This window comes from Lagenorhynchus albirostris, chromosome 1, assembly GCF_949774975.1.
Source record: "Lagenorhynchus albirostris chromosome 1, mLagAlb1.1, whole genome shotgun sequence".
In the NCBI taxonomy this organism is placed as follows: Eukaryota; Metazoa; Chordata; class Mammalia; order Artiodactyla; family Delphinidae; genus Lagenorhynchus; species Lagenorhynchus albirostris.
Genome location: NC_083095.1, coordinates 127,381,642 through 127,400,505, shown reverse-complemented (window position 1 = coordinate 127,400,505; position 18,864 = coordinate 127,381,642). Strand labels below are relative to the sequence as shown.

The following is an 18,864-nucleotide window of genomic DNA, read 5'->3' as shown; positions in this document are numbered from 1 at the left end:
ACATCTGGGCAAATAAACTTACTTAAGAACATCCCTCAACTTTGACCTCACTGAAGTCAATGGTCAGACCAACTTCTCCACTTCTGTTCACCATTCCCTATGCCTGAGGAAAGCACTTGACAGGGTTCCCATGAGGCCAGTGTTACAAATTTAATTACTTACTTGCTAGAGGGGGTCTTTGGATTGGGCGTGGCTTCTCTTTTCTGCCGTTCTAATAAAGCATCAACTTCACACTGTATATCCATACTATTCCTATCATTAGATTTAAAAACCTTAAAGGGGGGCAAAAATCAGACCATAATTTTTAGACTTTGACTTAAATAGTAAGAAATATACTTAAGAAATAAAAAACAATATTTAAACATATTTAAAGTTTCAAAAGGTATCCAATGCCTTAGTTCTCCCTTAATACTACTGTATTCACAGGTATTTTGGCAGCTATGCCCTCTAGTGATTCACAACACAAAAAAAATTAAACTTACGTATCGTTTAGCTTGAAACGACCCTATACTGTTAAAGAGCATGTCCAAACAGCGAGGAAGCAGTCCTCCTTCCCCTGGAGAACCAGTCATAGTGTGAGTTTTTCCACTTCCCGTCACACCATATGTAAAAAGGAGACCTACGATGTAACAAGTCACAGTTATATATTAATTGGCTATATCTTAAAAGTCCTCCACGTATAATATTTTTTGTATTAGAAAACACTTAAAATTAACTGCTCAACACCTCAATATATAAGGCAAATGCTAACAGCCATGAAGGGAGAAATCAACAGTAACACAATAGGGAGACTTTAACGCCCACTTACATCAATGGACAGATCATCCAGACAGAAAATCAATAACGAAACACAGGCCATAAATGACACATTAAGCCAGATGGACTTAATTGATATTTATAAAACATTCCATCCAAAAGCAGAATACACATTCTTCTCAGGTGCACATGGAACATTCTCCAGGACTGACAACATGCTGGACGACAAAACAAGCCTCAGTAAATTTAAGAAAACTGAAATCATATCAAACATCTTTTCTGACCACAACGCTAAGAGATTTGAAATCACAAGAAGAAAAACTGTCAAAAAACCCAAATAAGTGGAAGCTAAACAATATGTTACTAAACAACCAATGGATCACTGAAGAAATAAAAAAATACCTAGAGACAAATGACAACAAAAACATGACAATCAAAAACCTATGTGATGCAGGAAAAGCAGTTCTAGCAGGGAAGTTTATAGCAATTAAAATCTTACCTCAGGAAACAAGAAAAATCTCAAACAACTTAACCTTACACCTAAAGCAACTAAAGAAAAAAGAATAAACAAAACCCAAAGTGAGTAGAAGGAAAGAAATCATAAAGATCGGAGCAGAAATAAATGAAATAGAGATGAAGAAAACAACAGAAAAGAGCAATGAAACTAAAAGCTGGTTCTTTGAAAAGGTAAACAAGACTGATAAATCTTTAGCCAGACACATCAAGAAAAAAAAGGGAGGGCTCAAATCAAGAAAATCAGAAGTGAAAACAGAGAAGTTACAATAGACACCACAGAAATACAAGGGATCATAAGAGACTACTACAAGCAAGTGTATGCCAATAAAATGGATAACCTAGAAGAAACGGACAAATTCTTAGAAAGGTACAAGCTCCCAAGACTCAACCAGGAAGAAATAGAAAATATGAAAGGACCGATCATAAGTACTGAAACTGAAACTGTGATTAAAACCTCCCAGCAGGGCTTCCCTGGTGGCGCAGTGGTTGAGAAGTCCACCTGCCGATGCAGGGGACACGGGTTCATGCCCCAGTCCGGGAAGATCCCACATGCCGCAGAGCGGCTGGGCCCGTGAGCCCTGGCCGCTGAGCCTGCGTGTCCGGAGCCTGTGCTCCGCAACGGGAGAGGCCGCAACAGTGAGAGGCCCACATACCGCAAAAAAAAAACCTCCCAGCCAACAAAAGTCCAGGACCAGATGGCTTCACAGGCAAATTCTATCACACATTTAGAGAAGAGTTAACACCTATCCTGAAACTATTCCAAAAAATTGCAGAGGAAGGAACACTCCCAAATTCATTCTACAAGGCCACTATCACCCTGATACCAAAACTTGACAAGGGTAACACAGAAAAAATTACAGGCCAGTATCTTTGATAAATATAGACACAAAAATTCTCAACAAAATACTAGCGAACCGAGGGCTTCCCTGGTGGCGCAGTGGTTGAGAGTCTGCCTGTCGATGCAGGGGACACGGGTTCGTTCCCCGGTTGGGAGGATCCCACATGCCGCGGAGCGGCTGGGCCCGTGAGCCATGGCCACTGACCCTGCGCGTCCGGAGCCTGTGCTCCTCAACGGGAGAGGTCTCAGCAGTGAGAGGCCCACGTACCACAAAAAAAAAAAAAAAAAAATACTAGCAAACCGAATCCAACAACACATAAAAAAGGTCACACACCATGACCACGCTGGATTCATCCCAGGGTTCCAAGATTGAGCCAACATACATAAATCACTAAATGAGATACACCACATCAACAGAAGGAAAAAAACCTCGTGATCATCAATAGATGCAGAAAAAGCATTTGACAAAATTCAACATTCACTCATGATAAAAACCTTTATGAAACTGGATAGAGAGGGAACATATCTCAACATAAAAGCTATTTATGACAAACCCACAACCAATATAATATTCAATGGTGAAAAGCTGAAAGACTTCCCGCTAAAATATGGAAAAAGACAAGGATGCCCACTCTCACCACCAAAACAAAAGTAAACAAATGGGACCTAATTATACTGTAAAGCTTTTGCATAGAAAAGGAAACCATAATCAAAATGAAAAGACAACCCACAGAATGGCAGAAAATATTTGCAAATGATGCGACCGACAAGGGATTAATTTCCAAAATATACAAACAGCTCATGCAGCATCACACACACACACAAAAAAAACCAATCAAAAAATGGGCAGAAGACCTAAACAGACATTTCTCCAAAGAAGACATACAGATGGCCAAGAGGCACATGAAAAGATGATCAACATCGCTTAGTATTAGAGAAATGCAAATCAAAACTACAATGAGATATCGCTTCACACAAGTCAGAATTGCCATGATCAAAAAGTCTACAAATAACAAATGCTGGAGAGGGTGTGGAGAAAAGGGAACCCTCCTACCCTGTTGGTGGGAATGTAAATTGGTATAGCCACTATGGAGAACAGTATGGAGGTTCCTTAAAAAACTAAAAATAGAGCTACCATAGAATGCAGCAATCCCAGGCCTGGACATATATCCAAAGAATACCATGGTTCAAAAGGATACATGCACCCCAATGTTCATTGCAGCGCTGTTTATAATAGCCAAGACATGGAAACAACCTAAATGTCCATCGACAGGTAAATGGATAAAGAAGATGTGATACATATATAAAATGGAATATTACTCAGCCATTAAAAAGAATGAAATAATGCCATTTGCAGTAACATGGATGGACCTGGAGATTATCATACTAAGTGAAATAAGTCAGACAGAAAAAGAAAAGTATCATATGATATTGCTTATATGCAGAATGTAAAAACTTAAAAAATGATACAAATGAACTTATTTATAAAACAGACTCACAGACTAAAACAAACTTATGGTTACCAAAGGGGAGGGATAAATTGGGAGTTTGGGATTGACATATACACACTACTATATTTAAAATAGATAATCAACAAGGACCTACTGTATAGCACAGGGAAATCTACTCAATATTCTGTAATAACCTATATGGGAAAAGAATCTGAAAAAGAATGGATATATATATAACTGAGTCACTTAGCTGTATACCTGAAACTAACACAACACTGTAAATCAACTATACTCCAATGCAAAATAAAAATTAAATTTGAAAAAATAAGCAAATTAAAAAAATTAAAATAACTGCTCAAAAAAGCAGGTTTAACACTACTCTGGCAAATTAAATGGGTTCAAGGCTGAACATAAACCAAGTATCTAAGCATCAAAAAAGTTTTATCAGAGAGGGAGAAAAAGAAAAATTCAACAAAACTCCAAGAATCATACCATTTTTGCCGTGAATGAGGTCATCTACCAAGGGATTAGCCACAACATCAAAGAGCTCCTTTTGGGTGGTATGAGTGCCAAATACTTGTTTAAATGAATACTGAGTCTGTGGAGAAGAAAAAAAATAAAAAGCACATAAACGGAATTCCACTATAGCTAGGCTAGAAATATATCTGTTTAAACATATTCAGATGTTTCCTTATGAACAATTAGATCTAGACATGAAAAAAAAATACCAATAGTCTTTAAACTTGGAATCTTTAAAAAAATTCATGACATACTTAAATTATACCAATTATAAACTGGTAAATATTTAGTTATAACTACTGAAGAGACTGCAGAAAAGTCTTGTCTACTAATGCCTCATAGACTAAGGCTGATTTTGTTTTAATTAAGTGACAAAGGAGTTCAAAAGGTATTACAACGATTCAGTTATAGACTTGTGAAAATCCTCAAGCATTACTTCATATACTATTTTACTGCTATCTATTTTTCTTTATAAAGGTGTCATTTAAAATGGCATAGCAGTATAAAACCAAGAGTTTTGATGTACTGCCCTTTTTTTTTTTTTTTTTTTTTGTGGTACGTGGGCCTCTCACTGTTGTGGCCTCTCCTGTTGCGGAGCACAGGCTCCGGACGCACAGGCTCAGCAGCCATGGCTCACGGGCCCAGCCGCTACGCAAGCATGTGGGATCCTCCCGGACTGGAGCACGAACCCGTATCCCCTGCATCGTTAGGCGGACTCTCAACCACTGCGCCACCAGGGAAGCCCTGTACTGCTTTTTTTAAACTAGAAAATAACTGTCAATATAATCTCATCTGAGTTTTGTTTGTTTGTTTGTTCTTGGCTGTGCCACAAGGCATGCAGGATACTAGTTCCCTGACCAGGGATATAACCCTGGTGCACTGGAGTGGAAGCATGGAGTCTCAACCATTGGATCACCAGAGAAGTCCCTCATCTGAGTTCTTCTATGAAATAAATTTTAAATAAACTGTGACCTTTAAAAAAGAAATAATACTTAAATTATCAAATCTTTCAAAATATGACTATTATTATAAAGCATATCTATTATTATCAGAAATATTACCAAACTCCTACTTGGAAAATAAGACTGGGGACTAGGGTATATATTTCAAGGTAAATTAAAATGCCCTAATTATCCAGGGACTGGAGTTCTATTCTTCCTATTTTTGTTATTTTCTAGCTTTATTAGTTTGTAGACATTGCAATTGTTCCTGTAGGCTTCCTGAATTTCTTGCAATTTTTGCTCCATGAATGTCAATGCTATTATTTGGTGCATGAGTATTCACTAGAATTTATTATGGATTATAGCCTTTGTCACGTGGCCCCTTTTCCCTGTTTTATAACGTTTTATCTTAAATTCAACCTGCTCACATATCAATATTATGACCCTTATGTTTTTAAAATTAGCAGTTTTGTCCCCCAAAAGGAGACACGTATAGATTAGGACTCAAATACATCATCACCATCATAACAACAACTTGCACTTAACACTAACCATGTCCCAAGCACTGCCTTAGCATATTAGTGAATCATCATTTTTACAACCTGATGTAGGCATATTAGTGAATCATCATTTTTACAACCTGATGTAGGTACTATCAATTATTATGGCTCATTTTATAACTTGTTAAAGATCACACACCTACTTCAGCTAAGCTAACTCTCACCTTTGTAGAAGTTTTTATTCCAATCCTGCAAAATAGCTTTAGAGTTCACAGAAAGAACAAAGAATCTTAGAACTGAAAAGATACATACAGGTTAGTGCTGACAGGTCAATGACCTCCAAGTCCTCATGAACAATCCCCACCCTCTTCCAGGTGAAGAAAACTGAGGCAAGAAGGAACTTGCCCAAGCTCATGAAGCTAATTAGTGTCAAAGCCATTTCCATTCCAACACTTCTTCCATTTTCCAGTGTTGCCTTCTGTCAAAAAGCACTGAGAACTTTTAATCCCCACCAAACTTTTAGTACTATTTACACATACATGAACTTAACTCTAATAAAGAAGTAAAATTCAATAAGTCAGTTCTCAACTATTTTACATTCTCAAAGGCCTACTCCTCCATGAAGCCTTCCCAGACCATTCCTTCATGCTTAATCCGTATCTACTGAGTATTTGGCAAACAGGACACATAAGGTACATATCCCCTAGACGTGTATATTACATCAGGGGAGAGACAATAAACAAGTAAATAAATCTATAGGTTGGGGTAAGTGCTGTCAAGGAAGTATAGAGAGTACAGACCACGAGAGAAGTGGGAGGGGTGCTACTGCTTATGGGGGTAATCTGGACACACTCTCGGAGGAAGCGATTTAAGCTAAAACCTAAGGATGAGGAGCCATCCCGCTAAGAGCTAAGGGAAAAGCCCTGAGGCAAGATTCTGGCTTATTGAAGCAATTTAGGATTGTATGAGTACTAAGAGGTGAGGTGGAGAGAGAGATAGCTGGAAGATTAAGCAGGATTGTGCCCATTTAAAAACTTTATTCCTTAGAAGGTTTTAAACAGGAAAATGGTGACCGGAAGGGGGGGCATAAATTAGGATTGGGATTAGCAGATACAAACTGCTATACATAAAATAAACAACATCCTACTGTATAACACAGGCAAGTGTATTCAATATCTTGTAGTAAACCATAATGGAAAAGAATATGAAAAAGAATATATACATATATGTATAACTGAATCACTTTGCTGTATACCAACCAGAAGCTAATACAGCATTATAAATTAATGGTACTTCAGTTAAAAAAAGAAAAAGGAAAATGTGAGGTCTGATTTCTGCTTTAAAAGATGACTGGCTGCTCTCTGGCAATGGATTAGAGAAGATTCAGAATGGAAGCAGGTGGTCCAGCTGGCTTCAGCATAATCTTGTTAATGTTACTCAAAGTGTGGTCAGCAGGCAGGCCAATGCCCCTCTGAGAGCTGTCTGTCTCCAGTCCAGGGGGAGGTAATTACAGAGATGGAGGGTAAATGCTTAGAACCTCTGTAGCCATTTCACACAGCTGCAACATCCCAGCATGTGATCAGTGGGGCTTATCTCTGAACAGATTATAAACCAGTCCTCTGCTGTCTAACTTTGCCTAACAGTTGTCTAACAGTTTCTTGTGGCAAAGCTGCACAAAAGTATCAGTCACCATGCACTGAAAATAAAAAAGCTGCTTCTTCACCAGTTTGAGAAGCACTTGTCTCCGTAATTAATAACAGGCCTCAGACGAGGGTAGTGGCAGTGGAGATAGAACTGAAAGGACAGTTTCCAGATACACACTGGAGCAGAACTGAAAGGATCTACTAATGAATGGGATATGAGGGGGGACAAGAGAAAGGTAGGGACAGGGTGTCTGGTTTGAGCAAATAGATGGTGGAGGTGCTATTTATTGACAAGAAAAAACAAGGGAGGAAGTGATCTAGAGGGGAAAAAACTCAAAAGAGTTCTTTTGGACATGCCTGTGTGACATCCAAGCAGTGGACGTTCAAGTTGAGAGTTAGAGAAAAGATTTAGTCTGGAGATAAAAATTCCAAAATTATTACCATATCATCAACATGTAAAGCCATGGAAAAGTATAGATAGGGAAGAGAGCCCTGGGTATAGCCCAACCTGGTATTTAGAGGTTGGAAAAGGAGGCGAAGCCTGCAGACAGTGGCCAGTGAAAGACAGAACATGGAGAATTGGAGCGGAAGACAGGACAGTGCTGCTGAGAAATAGATCATAATGAAGACAAAGAGGTGTCCATCACATCTAGCAGCAAAGAGGCCACTGGTGGGCTTTTGACTAGCAATCTCCCTCGAGTAGCGTACACGAAAGAGTGAAGGCAGCTTGAAAGAGATGACACCCTGAATTAATACTTTTTTCTGCATTCCCAGAGTCCATTTCTTTAAACACACCTCTGTCTTACCAATGAGGGTCACTTGCTTAGCATCTGTGCTCCCAACTAAGTTGTAAGCTCCATAAAGGCAAGCACCGTGTCTTACTCAGTTTTTAAAGTCTCCTTCTATGCTCCAGCTTAGCACATGTTTGTCGAACTGAACTGAACTCTCTTTGTTTAACATTTTACTAAAAATAAAAACACTTCATAAGAGAGCGATACAAGTATACTATGCCGGGGCTTCCCTAGTGGCGCAGCGGTTTGAGAGTCCGCCTGCCAAGGCAGGGGACGCGGGTTCGTGCCCCGGTCCGTGAAGATCCCACATGCCACGGAGCGGCTGGGCCCAGGAGCCATGGCCCCTGAGCCTGCGCGTCCGGAGCCTGTGCTCCGCAACAGGAGAGGGCACAACAGTGAGAGGCCCGCGTACCGCAAAAAAAACCAAAACCAAAAACCATCAAGTATACAATGCCTATTAAATGTTATTTCAATCCCACACATGAAACTATATATATACATGTAACTGCCTAGCACAATCAGATATCATTCCACATTAAACTATTCCTAATATATGCTCTAAAAAGCAATAATTATCCAATACAAGAAATTAATCTTCTAAAAGCAATATTCTAACTCCAGTATACCAAAGGTGTGTCTGTACAGCCCAGAAATTAAAGACACTTTTGATATGGTAGTTAGAGTGAAGTAAATAAGTCTTTCAATAAAGTGGAAACACATGAATGTTGTTAAATGGAAAACATGGAAAAGTCATTTAGGAAAGAACCTATCAATTAAAAACAGCTGCTTCCAATAGGAATTACCTCCTTATAGTCTCCATTTCGGTTGAGCCTATAACCCTCAGGAGGATGAAGTTGAACTGTTGTATTACTGATCACCTCTATGCAACACTCTTGCTCTGGGAGGCTCAGTGGGCGTACCCTGCAGTACACCTGAAAATACACGAAAGTGCTTAAAGAACAAAGGTTGACGTTTTACCTGACTTTTCATTCATTCATTCATTCATTCATTCATTCAAACACTTGGTCTCTAAACTTAAGTATATATACTTAAGTTGAAAGCCAAGATCTGCTACCCTGCTACCCAATTTGCTAACTGTCAAATGCAAACAGATATTTTAGATATGAATTTTAAATGCACATGATATCAAAACAATGAGAATTATTTGAAAAGCTGTTAGGATTGTCTGGAATTGGATGTCAATTAAAACTTGCCAGCTTAACACTTAATACACTAAGGTGTGCGATCTGAAATACGGTCTTTTTTTTAAATTTAATTTTATTTATTTAATTTTTGGCTGCGGCGCAGGCTTTCTCTAGTTGCAGCAAGCAGGGGCTACTCTTCGTTGTGGTGCACGGGCTTCTCACTGCAGTGGCTTCTCTTGTTGCCGAGCATGGGCTCTAGGTGTGCGGGCTTCAGTAGTTGTGCCACACAGGCTTAGTTGCTCCGCATCATGTGGGATCTTCCCAGACCGGGGCTCGAACCCGTGTCCCCTGCATTGGCAGGCGGATTCTTAACCACTGTGCCACCAGGGAAGCCCGAAATATGGTCTTCTTAATCAGTGATAGGGCTGGGGAAAAACTGTTCAGCACTATATGCAAAGCATCTGGTTCCCACAACTCAAATCAAGAGATACATTCCAGTGCCGATGAAGGGAAGATTTAAAAACCCCAGAGCAAACCACCTTTCTTTTATTTGCCATTTGCTTTTAAAAGCAAGTTCCCAAGCCTGAATGAAGAATTCTCCAAGATAGTTGAAGAATATTTTTTCATTATCTAACTTTTCAAATATAATTAGTTATAGGAAGTATGCAACTGAAAACCAAACACTTCATTTTACTGGGATAATGTATCCTACATAGAAACAAAGTTTCAAAGCTGGAACCAGCCTAAGTAACTTAGTATCATCCTTTCAGCTAAATGCTCTTTGACTCCACTTCCACGTCTCCATCCCTTCCAAGCATAAGCATAAGACATAAAAGGACTGAAGAAAGAAGACACACACAAATTCACTGGGAGACCTTACCCCAACGGGGTCTTTAAGACTCGTTTGGGATCCTTTTTTCACTGGTGGTTTCCTGGGTGTCTTAGTTCTCCTGGTCATAGATACAAAAACATTTCAGTTCAACACTAACATATAAAAACTTCACCTGTAATTCATACAGAGATGACCTTCCTAGGGTTTATAAAATTATTCTTTAGCAGTTCCACAACACTATATCCCAAATAACATGAATAAGAATAAATTTCCTCAGTAGAAGAGTGTTTGTGGCATGGATAACCCAAAAGTAATTAAAATTTGGCTTAGGAGACATTTTTGCTACTAAAAAATAGAGATAACAGGCCCCAAATGGGGTCACCTGTGCTAAGCCCCACATCACCAAACTGAGTCTTCTTACCTAACTTATAGTTCCAACCTCTCCCAGTAGAATCTTAAACCAGTCAATCTGGAATCACCTGGTCAGCGCTAGTGAGGTAATCTGCCTGATAGACCCCCGCCATCCACTAAATGATGTTCACCTTGCCACAGACAATCCACTCATTGCTAGTATAATTCCCTTGTTCCATCCCCCTCTGCCTATAAAAAAACTTCCATTTTGTACAGCTCTTAGGAGCACCTTTCTGTGTGCTAGATAGGATGCTGCCTGATTCATGAATCATTGAAAAAAGCCGGTAAGATCTTTAAAATTTACCTAGTTGGATTCTGTTTTTTAATATCTATTTATAGTTCTGTATGTAAAATAGCTTATTCTCTTGAGCAACAATTTTACAGACACTACAAATTTGAAAAATCTACAGATAGTTGACCACACTTATCTCGAAAGTCATTTTCGTAGGTACATAAGCACACACGCCGTGCCAACAGCCCACTGCCAAGGCAGACTGACAAGTGATTAACTTCAATAAATTATAAAAATACAGATGGAGGAATCCATTCTTTCATCAAGATTTGTCTTTACTTTCAAGCAACAAGGGATTACTGAATTCTCAAAACTATCATCCTTTGTCCTCAAACAAAATGTGGTCCCCAAACTGCAATTTCGTGCTCTCTTAAGTAGCGACAGTAGAAAAAGATATTTTGCTTTATTCACCATTTCTCTAGCATGCCACTCTCCCCTTTCCCCCATTTATCTATAGACTAGAAAAACATTTAACACTAAGTGAAATTACTGGCTTGGATTTTAGGTTATTAAAATACTTCTTCAACCCCTTCCCAGATGAAACAAGCAAAGTCGTGTTTTAAGTGCAAAATATTACGGTAGGTTTACTTAAACTCAACATTTTTCCCCAACGATTTCGACTTTAGCCTCTTAAGAAAACAAGTTGCCTTTGCAAACGACTAGCTACGTGATGGTGCTAATTATAAAGGCAGCCCTCTTCTTTGCACAAGTATTTATTTCGTTACCCAGCAGCAGTCAAGGAATTAGGCTGAGCTGCAAACGTCACCGACTCCGTGAGGAATGTGGGCGTCGGCTTTTGTGTCGGCGGCGGGGCTGTCTGAGACCCAAGAACAGAGCAAAGTAACTGGCCTTCACCCGGGGGTGGTCGCGGCCCTCAGGCTACCGCGCTAGGCTAAGAAAATCACGCAGTGCGCTCGGACGCCGGGGCTCTCCGGGGGCTGAGACCACCTACCCAACCCCAACTCCAGGACACAACACTCGGCGCACCCATGAGACGACCCCCGGCCCGCACTAACTCCGCAAAATGCAACCCGTGGGTGCGGGCGGCCGGGGATGGAAAGGGAAACTTAAGAAAGTGTTGAGGCAGCGGTCCCGGAGCCAGGTGGAGGGCGACCTGGCTAACCCCAACTGGGGTTGCCGCCCAAACTTCCCCCTCCTCCCAACTTGGGGCCGACATTTCCTGGCCGAGTGAAGCGAGGGCGGCGAGCCGGGCGCCCGACTCCGGGCGGCGGGGAGACGGACGGGGTCGACGCGGACGGGGTCTCCGCGCCCGGGCTCCCCCTGGGCGGTCCTGACGGGGGCTCCCTCCCACGTTGGGGGCCGCGGCCCGGTAGCGACGGCGTGTCCCGGGGCCTGCTGCGGCGGCAGGAGACGCCGGCCCCGGCTCCGCGGCCCGGTACTCACGCTGGCTTCATGGCAGCAGGCTCCGCGCTGCCCAGACGTGCAAGCGGGACGCCGGACTCGGTCGGGCGGGCTGGTGAGGACGGCGGGCCGCGGGGACCGGCCGCGGGCACCGGGGCTCGGCAACTCAGGCGTGGCGCTCAGAAAAGCCTGGAGAAGTAGCTCCGGGACCAGGTGAGCTCGCGCCCGGCGCATTTCAAACGGGCCAATCAGCGCCCGCCTGCGGGAAAGGGGCGTGGCCTCAGGAAGCGCCTGCGTCTCCCGGAGAGGCGCGTGCCTCCCGGAGAGGCGCTCGTCTCCTAGGCGACCGACGCAGAAAGGTCAAAGGCTGTCTGCGTGTCTGGGCTTCAGGGCTGGAGGGGGAAGCGGAGCTCAAATATTAGAAAATACAACCCCTTGAATTTTCTGAGGAGGACACTGAGAGTTTCTTCTCCCACAGCACAAGAAGTCCAGTGGAAGGGCAAATCCAGGGTTGATTCATAAGTCAGCAGTGTCGTTCCGGCCCAGGAGTGTCCTATCCTTGGGCTGTACCCTGCGCAGAGTCTCGGACTCCCTCTCTGGCTTCCAGAGCATCACAACACCTTGGCTTCCTTTCTGTCTCTTCCTCAACCTTCCTGGGATCTCCCTCTCTAAAACCTCCAGCTCTTTCCAGAACCAGTCTTTTCTAAGATGAACTGATTCTATCTCACTTCGACCTTTGCGCCTAAACCAATGACTATCAAATAGGCATCTACATCTGTGCTCTCATGGAACTGTAGTCCCATCTCCTCAACTTCCTATAGGACCAGACACCAGTAAGGATACACATAATTAATATCCTCGGCCCATAATGTTCCACATAAAGATGGTTCCAATCTCTGCTGTTACAAACATACAGTGAATAAACTTGGAAATTCATCATTTTACACAGAATGGCTGTGTTAAAGAGTATATGTGTATGTAATATTTCACAGGTATTGCCAAATTGTCCTCCATAAAGGTTGTCCAAAGGCACAATCCCACCAGCCATGTATGAGACCACCTGTTTCTCCACAATTCTCAGATAGCAAAGTGTTACCAAACTTTTCTGTGACTGTTGATCTAATAGATGAAAAAAAGTCACCAATTTAAATTTCTCTTCTCTTATGATGAATGAGGTTGGGTGTCTGTGCCTATGTTCAATAGCCATTTGTGTTTCCTTCTTTGAGAACTACGTTCATATCCTTTGCCTTCTTATTCTATTGGGTTTTTCTTATTGATTTGTAAAAGCTCTTCACATATTAAGAAAATTGGTCCTCATCCAAAATCTGAGTTCAAAGATTTGTATAGTTCATTACTTGGTTTTTATTTTAATTAGTTTATGTTGTTTTGTGACAGCTTAAGAAAAAACTTAAGGTAGCCAAATTTATCAGCCTTTTCTTTTGGGGCTTCTGTTTTGTGCCATACTAGAAAAAAGTCTTCCCCACTCTAAGATAAATTTTTTTAATCTTTTATTTTTCCTAGTGCTTTTATTGCTTTGTTTTTTATGTTTAAGTCTTTGAACCATTAGAACTTTATTTGTTGTCAAATGAGAGGTCTGTATTATTTAGGAATTGGGCTGAGCTGCTGGCCACTTACCTCTTAATTACACTGCAGCCTGGCTTTGGCCTCAGTCTTTCCACTGGAACTCTTCTCACCAAGAACACCACCTCATGGATGCTAAATCTATTTGATCCTTCCCCACCCTTATCTTACTTGACCTCTTAACACACTAAAAAAATTTCCCATTCCTCTCTTCCTGTGCCTTTGTTTTACCTCCTAGCTTTCTAACCCCTCTTTCTCAGCCTCATCTGTGAGTTCTTTTTTCTCCCTTAAATACTGTGGCTTAGGGTTTTCACCTGGTGGTCACTAGCTGTGCCCTCTCTGCAGACACTCCCAACCATTCCTATGACCTCACATTTGCTCTTCTGAGCTCCAGAGTCATATGTCCAACAGCCTACTGAATTCTCCACCTGGGTGCCCCACAGGCACCTCACACCTAACACATCCTGATCTCTTCCCCTGAACCTATTCTCCCTCAGTGGATGGCATCACCATCTATCCACCCACCACAAGGTACCATCTTTGCATTCTGCCTCTCCTTCTGTTCCAACGTTCAGTCACCAAATCTTGACAATTCTACCAACTAAAGAACTTTCAAACCCCTCCTCTCTGTCTCCTTGGCCACTACCATCTCTTGTCTGGATGACTGCAACAGTATCCTAACAGGCTTCCCTGCTGCCATCTTCCAATCCTGGTTCCATTTTGCAACCAGCTCACCACTAAATCACAGATCTGATCATATCATTCCCCTGCTTGTAATACTACAGTAGTTCCCATTGCTGGAGACCCTCAACAGGCCCTGGGGCTCTTCCTCTCCAAGCTCATCACCTATCATTTCCCCTTGCATCCCTCCAGCCATGATGACCTTCAGTGCCCTGAACACACTGGGCTCACACACCATTCCCTCTGCTGTTAAGCTCTCCTCCCTCCCTTCCTCTGACAATGCCTCCTTACCCTCAGTTCTCAGCAGATCTTCTGCCAACGACCCTGCTCTGGATGCTGGACCCCTGTTCTCTATCCACAGTGCGCTGCACTCCTCCAGTCACTGCACCTGTTGATTTGCTTCGGAGCTCGCATCCCAATTTTCAATCGCTGCTTATTAGTCTCCTCTACCAGCTTATCCCCACATCCTCAATAGATGGCGCTGTTGCATCCCCCGTGCCCAGCAATGAAGACGTTCCATACATGTTTGAAGGAATGAATGAACCCATCCCTTCACAGAACACCCCAATGGAGGGCCCAGTTACAATACACCACCCCCAGCTTTTCTTTTGGCCAGTTTCTTCTTTCTCACTCATCTATATCCTTATTAAAGCTCACTGACTTAACTTTTAATGCCAATTCATTATATCATTTTCTCTGTTCAAAAATGGTCAAGCACTCCCCACAGCTGGTAAAAGATTTGCATTTCCCCCTAGAATTAGAGATCCAGACCAGGGTGAGGGTAGAAGAGGGGTAGAGAGTACAAATGGGAGGCTTTTTTAAAGATCAGGTTTACTGCGGTATAATTTACGTGCAATAAAATTCACCCTTTTTATTTGTCCCATGTATATATTTGACAAACATACACCATCCTGTAACCACTGCTATAATCAAATGTATAATATTCCCATCACACTGAAAATTCCTTGTGCTGACCCTTCGCGATCACCTTCCCCTATCCCCAGCCCTTGGCAACCACTTTTCTGATTTCTTTCCTTAGATTTCTGTCTTTTCCAGAATGTCTCTTTTTTAACTCAGCATAATGCTTTTGAGATTCTATCCAAGTTTTGCACCTGTCAATTTTTTCCCTTTTCTTTGCTGATTAGTATTCCATTATATGACAATCTACCCATTCACTAGTTGATGAACATTTAAGCTGTTTCCACTTTTTGGCGATGATGAATGAAACTGGTATAATTATTTGCGTAAAGTTATCTATGTAGACATAGATATTTTCATTTCTCTTGGGTGGGATTGCTGGTCTTGCGGTCATCGTAAGTTTAACTTTATAAGAAACTGTACTGGGAGGATCTTATGCAAATCACTGAAGAGGGGTTGATACTACAGAGATCTGAAACCATAATTAACCCAATCTCCCAGCTAAACACATCCAGCTGTGAGAACCTAATAACCAGCAAGCACCAGAAATTACCAAAGCCCAGAGTGTTTGAGGAAAGGTGGTAAGCTGGAGACAGGATGCCTGTGAGCATCCAACACACTCAGCACACCCAAGGCTTCAGTGGCTTTGGCAACATAATCTCACATCCCCAGGCCATGTGACTCTCTCCCCAGGCCATCTGTAAAATGAATGATTGGATGTTAATGCCTTACATGCTCAAGCAACAACAACAAATCAGTAAAATCAACAAGCTTGGGGGAGGGTGTACAGTTGATACAAAAAACCACAAAAGATCTGAACAGAACTTCAAATGAATAACATACACAGAAGGGGAGCTATCACTTACCCAAGGTATTTAGACTATTTAGACTAAGTATATGCCCTCAGGCTCAAGATAAAAAAAACTTGAAACATATATTGAATTCTAATTAGTTGGCCTTTTTGAAGACATGGATTAGTAGTTCTGAAAGGACATTCTGTACATTCCAGGATTGAGCAAATAAGTAAATACATTGTGGATAATGGGAACCAGGTTTCTCACTGTTAGAGAGTAATATAAATATCGAAAAGGGGAAGGGTGAAAAGTACCTGGGAATTCTTTGTACTATTTAGCAACACTTCTCTAACTATGAAATTATGTCCAAAAAAAAAAAAGAGAGAGAGAGAGAATGGTTGGACTATATCAGTGCTTCTTAAACTCCCTTATGGTATTAAAAATCACCTGGGGCTTCTGATAAAAATTCAAAACTCCAGGACCACGCCCACCCCCAGCACCCGCGGTGAGACTTCTACATCTGTGCATCTGTGCCCTGCGCATGTGCATTTTACATCATCACACACATTTTTTAAAGGCTAGATTAAATTTTCTGTGAGGCTCGTGGTTCCATGCTCTGGAGGAGACAACATGTAAGCCAGTTTTAGAAACCCGTTTCTCAACACGGAGAGAATGTGTGTGACAACCATTTGCTGAAGTACGTTTATTACAGAGTTGAAGAATTCATACAAATACCAAGGGGCCATAGGAAAACCCCTTGGGCAATCTCCCGGGAGGAACATTCAGGAGAAATTTCATAATTCTCTGAGTCATGCCGATGTCTTCTGGAGCTATACATTTCAGGAATGAGTGGCCTGATTTCTATCCTTCCAATAAGACAAACGCTTACTGGCCTTAGGGCCTTTGCACTTACAGCTACCTGGACCTGAAATACTCTCCCCCACATGCTGGCTCCTTCACCCATCAAGTCTCTCCTCAAATACCAGTTTATCAGAGTGCCCATCCTATCTCAGCTGCCCCACCCCACCCCTCCCTAGTCCCTCACCAGGCTTCTTTTCTTTTCTTTTTTTTATAAATTTATTTATTTATTTATTTTTGGCTGTGTTGGTTCTTTGTTGCTGCACGCGGCTTTCTCTAGTTGCAGCCAGCGGGGGCTACTCTTCGTTGCGGTGCGTGGGCTTCTTTTGTTGCGGAGCACAGGCTCTAGGTGTGCGGGCTTCAGTAGGTGTGGCTCACGGGCTTCAGTAGTTGTGGCTCGTGGGCTCTAGAGCGCAGGCTCGGCAATTGTGGCGCATGGGCTTAGTTGCTCCACGGCATGTGGGATCTTCCCGGACCAGGGCTCGAACCTGTGTCCCCTGCATTGGCAGAAGGATTCTAAATCACTGCACCACTAGGGAAGTCCCAGGCTTATTTTCTAAGCACTTACCATTATCTGAATTTATCTATATCTCTTGTCCTACTAACTGACGTAGAACATCAGCTCCATGAGGGAAGGATGGTTTGGGTTTTGTTCTCTTCTGTATCCCCAACTCCTAGGACGGTGTTTGTTCTATATATACCAAGCACTAAATAAATGTTCACTGAATGACTTAACAAAACACACGTACAGGAATCTATTTCTCATGATGAATGAACATGTTTGCAGTGGGGTAGGTGAAATATAACCAAGACAAGTGAGAAACGGAAGGACTTTCCTATAATAAATACATTTTATTTTATTTTTTCTTCCACACAGTTTAAGAAAACCAGACATTAGTATAAGTTGGAAGAACATCTCTGAGTTTGGACATAGGTCTCTGCCTTTTCATCCATAATGGATTGTCGACTGGAAAATCAGAGGCTGGCATTCAACAATATGTTATAAAGTGTTGTTATACAGTGTTAATAGCTGTTTCATATAAAAAGGGTACCATGCCCACAACAAATGTGGGACACAGCAGATCCAAAGGAAAGTTTTCTCCAATGCATCCGAAAACAGCATCATTCTTCCCCACCCTACCTTCCTCAGAACATCTCCTGGGAGCTGAGTTCCTTCCACAAAAAACACTTTGAGAAAGATTGCAGCAGACCAAATATTTAAATCGCTTTGTACTCAAAAGGCTTCTAAACATCCCACTTCTAATTCTAATCAACGACAAATTCATGTCCTTAGAAAGAAGAGGGAGAATTCCTTTCTAAGAACTGATCAAAGGAAAATGAAACTCTGGGGCAATTGACAAAATGGCCTCATTCAAACATATCTGAGTTTCATCACAACAAAAATGACTGGCAAATTTTATAGTAGTGTTTCTCAAGCAGGAGGAGGGGGAAGAAATACATCTCTTTAGGAATTCTCTCCCCCGTCGCTCCCCCGCTGCCTTTGGAGACAGCAGTTTGTAACACTGTCCAAAAGTATACAATGGGACTAAGTTTACCAAACTTATAAAAACGTTATGAAACACCTGGTCTTATTTTGTAGATTTAACATTTCATTTTCATCATTAGGCACGCTGAAAAAGCAACGTAACCAAAGATTAAATTAAATAATCTAAAAGTCCTTCAAATTAGTCACCCGTTATCTTTCAACTACTTCTGAGCTAAATGAAGAACCTTATTTTACTCTCTATAAACAAGAGAATTTAAAAGCCTTCATGCCTTTGGCACTACTAGAATGGAGTATTTAAACTTTGTACCTTTGTTCACCATAAGACTGAAGTTACAATAACATGAAACGGAAGCCCACAGACCCTGCTGGAGTAAGATTCCACTAACAATGTCAGCCTCTTGCCAAAAAAACAAATTTTGTCATGTAGCTGGCAATGAATGTACCCCAAATTTACCAGCCCATATAATTTTAGCAGTCTACCTTCCCCAGAGGAAGTAAACAGATAATCAAACGAATGAAATCATATTT

At 41.7% G+C, this 18,864-nt stretch overlaps 1 protein-coding gene across 4 annotated transcripts in view; it reads right to left on the bottom strand.

The window, feature by feature from the left end:
- Nucleotides 1-18,864, bottom strand: part of KIF23 (kinesin family member 23) — a 42,650-nt gene that overhangs the window by 18,745 nt on the left and 5,041 nt on the right. For 3 of the 4 annotated variants that reach the window (XM_060153181.1, XM_060153180.1, XM_060153182.1), the window contains exons 1-6: nt 12,040-12,145; nt 9,981-10,050; nt 8,759-8,887; nt 4,054-4,159; nt 483-619; nt 163-272 (exon numbers count right to left, since the gene is read on the bottom strand). In XM_060153181.1, the coding sequence (XP_060009164.1) occupies nt 163-272; nt 483-619; nt 4,054-4,159; nt 8,759-8,887; nt 9,981-10,050; nt 12,040-12,050 (563 nt within the window). In that variant the 5' untranslated portion in view covers nt 12,051-12,145. Of the gene's footprint in view, nt 1-162; nt 273-482; nt 620-4,053; nt 4,160-8,758; nt 8,888-9,980; nt 10,051-12,039; nt 12,146-18,864 lie in introns of those variants that run through there. The other variant, XM_060153183.1, reaches the window with a different exon arrangement.